The following is an 8,466-nucleotide window of genomic DNA, read 5'->3' as shown; positions in this document are numbered from 1 at the left end:
ATAATAATATATAAAAAAGATATCATACATAAGATGATACAGCAAAAACATTTTGTGGATTTTGCTATGAGGGTTAATAAATAAAAATGGCTACTACTCTATGGGCTGGGTGTCACAGGGATGACTTTTAACACTACCAATAACACGTCCATTATTCGTTACATACATGAGTGTTGAAGTAATCCAGAGTAAGCGTCTTCATTCTGAACACAGTCATTGTAACAGGATACAGGCCAAAGGCTAGTTGCACATTTACATATATTTTCATTTTGTATTTTTGGAGTCAGAACAAATGTAATCTGATTGTTTTTCACGGCTGAATGATGACATGAAGCAGAACGCTGACTTTGAAATATGTCGTCCGGTTCCTCATTATGTGATGAACACAAAGCAATGGAAGGAACCTCCTGCCCCACACTGACATATTTAGCCTGCTTCATGACCTAAGAGTAAAGTCAGATGGTATACTCGCTGTGGCTCACTGGCACCCCGACGTCCCCGTCAGGAAGCCTGGAATCACCCTCTCCTCCCCCGTTTAGGGTTTGGCTGCGTGAGATGATTCATGTTTGTATATCGAGGAGGTTCTCTGTGGTCTGACTGGCATTTGCTTTACATTTGGTGAAATCTGGGCCCTTTCTCAATCATATTAACATAATTTGACTGCACTTTGTGTAAAACTACACCGATTCCTTCCTGGACTTGTTCCTCACACCTTTCGGACTGACTGAGCGGTGGGTTTGTTTGTTTCTCTGTGCTTGGATGTTGTTGTTTTTGAATTTTTTCCTGTGTCTTGTGTGATTTTATGTCTTTTTGAACTTTAAATCTTATAAATAAACACTAAAAAAAGAGGAATATGCAGTGTACCTGAACTTTGCAGCAATATCACAGGGCAATTGCTTTAACCCTTCATGCATGAATTATGACAACATCAATCAGGATTTTTTTACACTTAGGTGGACAACATACGTTCTGACTTATGAATTTGACAGACGAGTCAATAATATACACTGTGTGTTGTGTTCGTGTGGAAGTATATCATCAACACTGACACAAATACAAGACAACGGCCTTTGAATGTGTCCACTGTAGCGACCACCACGCATGAAAGGGTTAAGTTTGTAAACTTCGACTGTCCAGCCTGCGGCGCACGCTGTGACGACAGCTGCCGACGTAGCGTCTTTGTCACACAGACGGACCACTGTGAGAACTGAACTGAGACTCGAGTGCAGAAAGTGGAAGAGGTTCATTACAATAAAACTACAAATCAGAATGACAGCAGTGTAAATCTCATTTTGTCGTGTGAGTGAATAAGTTGAATATCAGACGGGTTAAATGTTTCTACTCTGAGAAATGTAACTGGTGCCGATGACATCCTTGTCGTATTAACAGACGGTGTCCACAGTATTTCTCATCCCGTTAATGTTTCCATTTTTTCACGCAGGCCACTCAGATGCTCAGGTTGATATCAATAAGGAAATCTTTTCGACTGCACTGCTTAGAAGCTCTAAAGCAGCACATGACAACAAGCATGTACAGTTATCCTTTTCCCTCACACAGACACCGCACCGGTTTGTTGGACGAGTGCATCAAAAGTGGGTTTTTCTCGTTGTTTCACAGACACAATGTAACCACGGTAACCTATACAGAATGCATTTATGAAAAAATGCACATAATTCTGGCACCTACATTTCTGCGTCATAATCTCAGCGCTCTCACATTCCACATGGCTGTGAAAGCGACTGCTGTTGAGGTATGAAATCTTTCAGCCAAATCCACATTTTGTGGCTGTAATTCTACATCTGCCCCCAGTTTATTCCATTGATGTGCTGTCTGTATCAATTCCCACCGCACGTCTGTTGGCCGACTTATTCAGTGGCTGCTACTTGATGTTCTCTTGTTGTGTATATAAAAAAGCCAAATCCGTGTGGAGATGACAGAGGGTGTAATCGCTGGCTATGTGAATCAACAATACGACTCTTAGAAGCTATTCAGAGTGGGGCCTGTCCTTGACCCTTAAGGAGCTTGTAATGTGGGCTTTTTTCCCACTCTTTGTATTTACCGGCAGAAACGAAGAGGGGGGACAGGGGTGGAAGGAGGACCGACCGCTGAGCGAGGGCTTTTGCCCCTCCGTGCCAGCAGCCGTCACCCTGGGGGAGCTTTACGTGCACATACACACACACGGGTCTCCTGGCGTGCACTCGTTTCATTTGGAGGGAAGGGTGAAGGTTGGAGGGTGAGGAAGAGGGAGATGAGGGAGGGTATGGAGTGCACAGAGATGAGAACTCCCCCCGCCCCAAACCCTTGCAAACCCCAGCGGGGGGTCAATCTTAAAGGCTGCCCTGTCTCTCCATGGGAGGACGGGGTGGGCTGGGGGGCAGGGAGGCTCAATCTGCGGTCCTGCTGGTCAACACAGGGAGCTCCACGTTACCCAGCTATCCATGACAACCAGAGCGAGAGACGGGAGAGGGGAAGTCAGAGAGAGAGGGAGAACATGGAAAAGCTCAGCTGCGGTCAGAGAGCGCTCGGTTGGAGCACAGAGCCAAGAACAAAGCACCCAGTGATTTTCATTTTTCCCTCTTTGTCTGCCGTACATTGTCCACAGACATGTCCCTCTTTTCTTCACTGGAAATAAAAGGAGCTCCAAAGAAGACACACAAACACAGACCGACGCACACACACATTCACATCATTGCACACACTCGTGTGGCTAATTGAATTATGTCTTTACAGTAAGTCGAATGACTTATTTTCACCGCGCGAACGCAGAAAAAGGCCATGTGCGTATCCTAAACACAACCACGTTTGTTTCTTGTAGGAAGCAGCTCAGCAGAATTTGAACCTGCCATGGAGATCCACGCCTTTGTGAACACAGCAGACATTTAATTTCACAAAGTCTCCATTGGAAGTGTGGAAATGTGCTGCTGTAAAGACATCAGCACAGAGATGAATGTGAAAACATTTTATGGTTGAATGAATGAATCTGCCTGGTACGCTCACGCTTCTCTGTCATAGACGTAGACCTTCCAAACACGCCTGCACTGACAGGGCGGTGGCACGTTTAACGATCACAGAAGAAGCAAATGTTCAAAATGAACTTAGCTGCAGAATCATGACGTCACAGAAAAGGCACATCGAGAGTGAAAAACAATCAATGTCACGAGACATTACTTTACTCGTCCAGCTTCGTGTAGGTGAAGTCAAAAACATCAGCACTGTCCTCAGCTGGCTAACATTTTATAATCAACATGTCAGAAGAACACTGCTGCAAAGTGATGTCGTCACGGCCTTGTTTCCTGTCACCTTGGTGACGTCACGCAGCCACCGGTACTGATTACCCCTCACGCTATTAGCCTCGGTTACTCGGTGCACCTCTTCCGGGCTTCAATCCAGCTCCGTCTCCTCCCTCTCGACTCTCAGAGCCCCCGGTGTAGTTGTGCCGCTCGGCCACAGCTGGGCGCTGTTGCCTAACTCTCTCCACGCCTCCTCTCTCTCTCCCCGTCAGCACAGCCTGCCTCTCTCCTGCCTCTCTGCCTCAGCCAACCCGGGCTGTGCCGAGCTGCTCCCTGCGGGATCAGAGCGCTCCCCCGCCGGGACCCTTCTCTCACATCCCCCTGCTGGGACGCGGCTACATTTCCAGCCAAGCACTGCCTGCCTTGGCTTTATTATGTGTGTCTGCGCCGCAGCCCCGCCAGCAGAGGCAGGCAGAGGAGGAGGAGGGAGACTGGTAGCCAGAGTCAGGACAAAGAAAAAGCAGGGAGACAGAGGCTAGCGAAGGGTTAGACTCATAGAAATACTGGGCTGCTGTTAACACCGCCGTTAGGACACTGGGAAATATTAACAGAAAGAAAGCGTGGGTTGTAAAAGCAGCATTCCCCGCGGGGTGGAGATGCAGGGGAAGAGCGCAATGTCCATGCCACCAGACCACCACTGCCTAGTGTAGACTATCAGGACGGAACGCAGAAGGCTGCTCGGTTCCTGGAGGGAAACGCAGAGCGAAATAGTTTCGATAAAGTCAAACAAAGCCCGTCGAAGACGAAGCGAGCGCTGGGGAAGAAGCCACGGTCCATTTCCAAAGCAATTTCCCAAACATTCTCACCACCTCCGGGGTTCCGCGCACCCGAAGGTTCCCGCTGTTACTTTTTCTCCCCTCTAAACAGCTCGGGACCTGCTCAGGTGTTTGCCTCGCGCGTGGGCGGCAGCTCGCGCCCTGGTCCGTCAGTGCGCTCGGGCTTCACCGGAGAAGGCGAAGCGAGAAGACGTTTAAAAGCCGCTGTCGGCGTCGCGGCAACGACGGGAAGTTCTCCCCCGTTTATTCTACAGGTTGCGCGAGCCCCGGCCACAGCGGAGGAAGAGCCTCGAAGCCCCCCCCCCCACTCAGCCCCGGCGTGTTTGGACCAAGGGCCGCTTCGCTCTCAGAGACTGAAGCTGCCGCATTGCAACAGGCGGAGGAGCAGCGGCGGAGTGCGGGAGGACGGACAGCCGGACCGTGTCCGCCTGTAACGGAACACAAACCAACTCAAGAACGAAGAACGCAGCCCCGGAGCAGAGATGTCGAGACGCAAACAGGCCAAACCTCGCTCCGTGAAAGGTAAGAAAGTGTGTACGGGCTACTTCATGTCCACGGGCACTGTGGAGGAGACCGTGACCGAGATGCCTTCTGTTGGATCGTTTAGTCCGCGTGTAGTTTTGCGACACAGGCTCGGTTTGGATTTTGGTTTTTTAATTGCATGCAGCTGCTGGCTACGGCAGCGTTCAAGTGAATTTAACCGGAACCTTCCCATCAGCTGAATGTGCTCCGTTGGTTCTGACACAGTGTCCGGTCCACGCGATCGCTGGTCTGTTTCTGACAGTGGGATGTTGTGATTGGCTTGATTAATAATATGTAATTTAAAAAATCAGCTTGTCCTGAGATGCTGCTTTGTATTGATATATGTGACTGTTTGACCCAAATCAAATCACTCGGCCCCCACTCTGCGTGTCCTCGGGGTCACTCGTGTTTATTTTCATTACTATAAAATTGGCTCAAGCAATTTTTTCTTGCACATTTTCTCTTCAAATGTTTCAAACTCCAACACCGTAAGAGAGAGAAAGTCCACGGTGGTGTGTGTGCGTTTGCACTGTTTTATATAATAGCAGGCTTTACTGAGATGTTGAACAGATACTCAGGCAACATGTGAAGCTGGAATTCAGGGTTTGATTTTCTAAAAGTTTGCCAAAGTCTTTATTCTGTAAGATGGATTGAAAGAAAAAAATCTTGCTTCATTTTGCAAGAGGAGGCCTCAGTTTCCCCCATTATCATAAAAATGGTATTCATTGCTGTGCATGGGTGAGTGGGCATCGTGCATGGGGGCATGTGGTGTCCTTGGCCTCCGTGTTTCCTTTATGGGACCCAGATGGGCAACGGGATGAGCTGACCATGTGGTCGCCACCCCCTCCCCCATCTCCACCACCATGCAGGCCTTTCCTTTCTGGGACTGTCTAGGAAGCGAGTGGGTTTCTGACAGTGATTCGAACCGGGCGGTTAGTTTGATTAACAGCACGACTTTCACGGACAGATTCCAGCCTCTCCTACAGGTTCCCAGGATAAGCCGGTTTCATCGGAGGCAGCGTGAGATTAATTTGTCGATAGCAGGAGGGCCACACAGGATGTCCTGACAGAACGCGTGCTCGCTCGAGGGTTGTTTCTGATAATGTGGGTGATATGTACAGGGAAGAAAAATAAGCCTGCTGCTTGTCATTCCATCCAGGGGAGCAGGGTTTATGTTTGGAAGACGAGGTGATCGTCACTGTCCTCCAGATATCTACTCTGAAGCCTGTTTCGATTTTTAGTTGATGCTTGCGGCCCATCTCTGTCGCTATAATACAAATGGAACTGTTGAGGAATAACTACGCCTATCCAATAAAAATAATTGGATTTTGAATTTTATAAAGGAAGCTTTCCAAAAGTGAGGCTGGGTTTGACGTGTGCTTGTCTAGTATGCTGCAGAAAACACTGCATGTGTGGTTTCGGGTCTGCACCTCTGATTCCCAACTTGTCCACACATTGGATGATAACAACATTAAAACAGTTTGGAGAGATCATTCTGGCGTGGCAGGTTTTTATAATAAATTTCCCGTCACTTGTTGATATTTCTTGTCTTTTTACAGAAAATTGCACTGCATTAATCACTCTGTGAAACGTGGGTTGAATACGGCTGTAGTGTTGTTGATACTCGGCACAGTTGGCCAGCGACTACTGCTCCATCGTTGCATTGTGTGTGTTTGTGTTTGTATGCATCATGCACACGAAGGCTGTGTGTGTGTCGCTAAGGCAGCCTGGATAACCAGAGCTTAGCTTTAGTCAGGCAGCCAAGCGAAGCCGAGCAGAGCTGAGGCTGACGACCACCACAAAGGTAACACGGCCCTTGTACTGTAGCTCGCATAAGCACCGTGTGTTTTGCGTACTCAGTCATCTGTGTGTACATGCATGTTGCTATCTCCCCTCCACACCTTGCCCCACTGACAGCTTGGCAAGACCGGGCATTGGGGGAAAATGGAGAAAAGAGGAGGCGAAGGGTAAAAGGTAGGAAAGGTGTTTGGGGCCAGTGCAGTGGCACATAGCAGGTGAGCGGGCAAGAGGGAGGGAGTGATGGAGGCCAGGATGAGGTGAGCATCACCGGGGGATTATCTGTGTTTTCATGTTCTTCTGTCTTTCACCTGCTCACCCAACTCTGACTGGCTGGCTGGCTCTGACTGGGGTTACTGGCCAGCCAGGCATACCGAAACAGCAACAAGGAAGGACCAAATCCACCTTCTCCATCTCCTGCCAGCCACCTTGTGTTTTTATTTGCCATTAAAATAATAAAGAAAACTTGGATCCGATTGCCATAAATAGGATTTGCTCACAGCTTTGCTTTTCATTGTACTTTGTAATGATAGGACATGTTTGTCACACGCACCCATATAATCAAACAGTAATATTGAAGACAACCAGTAAAACCAGTCCTCGTGTTCCTCTCTGATGTAACACAGCCACTGTGTTCTTGCTTGACCAGCGCAGCCTTTAAAGCGATTAGGCCTCGTTAGAAGTGAGGGGACTCGACTAATTGGAGTTTGTTAATTGAACGCGGACTAATGGTGTGACGACGGGCCGTGAAGCTCGCGGGGTGAGAGAAAAAGGAGGAAGAAATGAAAGAGAGCAGCTTTGCTCTTATCAAAATGTTATTTCAGTGGATTAATCCGTTTTTAATGTGTGTCTTTAGCGAGGCTGCAGAAATCTCCTCCTCTTCTTCTTCTCTGTCTGCTCCAGCAGCCTCGCTGTCCTATCTCTCCTCTTCCTCTCGCTCAGCTCTTAGCCCCTGGAGTCTCTCATGCATTATGTAGTGATGATTATTACTTAATTACACATTAATAAATCCGCTTCATTTGCAGGACATTAAACGGGAGTTGAGCGCATGTGACAGGGAGATGGAGGAGAGCGGGAAGATTGGAAGGGGTGGGGCAGGGGAGAGAAGCTCTTACTTTTGGTCTGTACAGAGCGTTGTTGCGGTTGGTCGAGCCAAAGCAGCGCTTTGACCGAGAGGGCGAGTAGTGAGGTCGGGCTCGGCGTTGGTGTGCGCCGAGCTAAGCTCTTCTAGGCTAATGACATCTTTTCCGCCCCATCTCCTCCTTCTCGTTTTCGTCTGCCTTTCACCAGTGTGTAAACCGATCTTCCATCTAATAATTACTGCCTGTGTTCAGCTGACTGACATCATATTGACACTGTAGCTGGAAGTTATTGCTGGATCCTCCTCTTCTTTGGGCTGCCCCTTTCAGGGGTCGCCACAGTGGCTCATCTGCCTCCCCAGCAGCTCTGCATGTCCTCCACTGCAGCTCTGCATGTCCTCCACTGCAGCTCTGCATGTCCACCACTGCAGCTCTGCATGTCCACCACTGCAGCTCTGCATGTCCACCACTGCAGCTCTGCATGTCCTCCACTGCAGCTCTGCATGTCCTCCACTGCAGCTCTGCATGTCCTCCACTGCAGCTCTGCATTCGAGATCCTTTGTCCGGTACATCCACTGTCCCTCAGCCCCGCCTTCCCAGCATCTTTGATTCTACCACCTCCAGCTCTGTTTTTGTGAGCGCTGCTTTCTCCCGACCGTATATCACAGCAGGTCTCATTCAATGAAGATAAAATGTTCATCACAGTTTTCCCAGACACTGCAATTACTTTAATGTAACACGAAGAAATGCTGCAAATCCACCCACCGGAGAGTCTTGGTGCAGGAAGCGCTCGGCTTTTGTGCTCAGAAAAATGACTTAAATAATTCATCATCAGAATGGCTTCACATTATGTTGATTGACTAATCACAGAACGGACTAATGATACGTCTTGCTTCAATCACGCTAGTAGGGGATGCATAATAATTCCTGTAAGTACATGGCTTAAGTGTAATGCGAAACTCTAGGATGGTAATTATTCATTGCCTGGAGTTAAAGTTATTG

At 48.5% G+C, this 8,466-nt stretch overlaps 1 protein-coding gene across 1 annotated transcript in view; it reads left to right on the top strand.

The window, feature by feature from the left end:
- Positions 1-4,457: 4,457 nt before the first annotated feature.
- Positions 4,458-8,466, top strand: part of znf423 (zinc finger protein 423) — a 127,811-nt gene continuing 123,802 nt past the window's right edge. Inside the window, exon 1 of the mRNA XM_085357160.1 lies at positions 4,458-4,588. Within this exon, the coding sequence (XP_085213286.1) occupies positions 4,549-4,588 (40 nt within the window). The 5' untranslated portion in view covers positions 4,458-4,548. The remainder of the gene's footprint in view (positions 4,589-8,466) is intronic.

This window comes from Diplotaxodon limnothrissa, linkage group LG7 (assembly GCF_057381915.1).
Source record: "Diplotaxodon limnothrissa isolate DT_005_m linkage group LG7, D_limnothrissa_male_GT1.1, whole genome shotgun sequence".
NCBI lineage: Eukaryota > Metazoa > Chordata > Actinopteri > Cichliformes > Cichlidae > Diplotaxodon > Diplotaxodon limnothrissa.
Note: the sequence above shows the minus strand (reverse complement) of the source record. Positions and strands in the feature narration are given on the sequence as shown.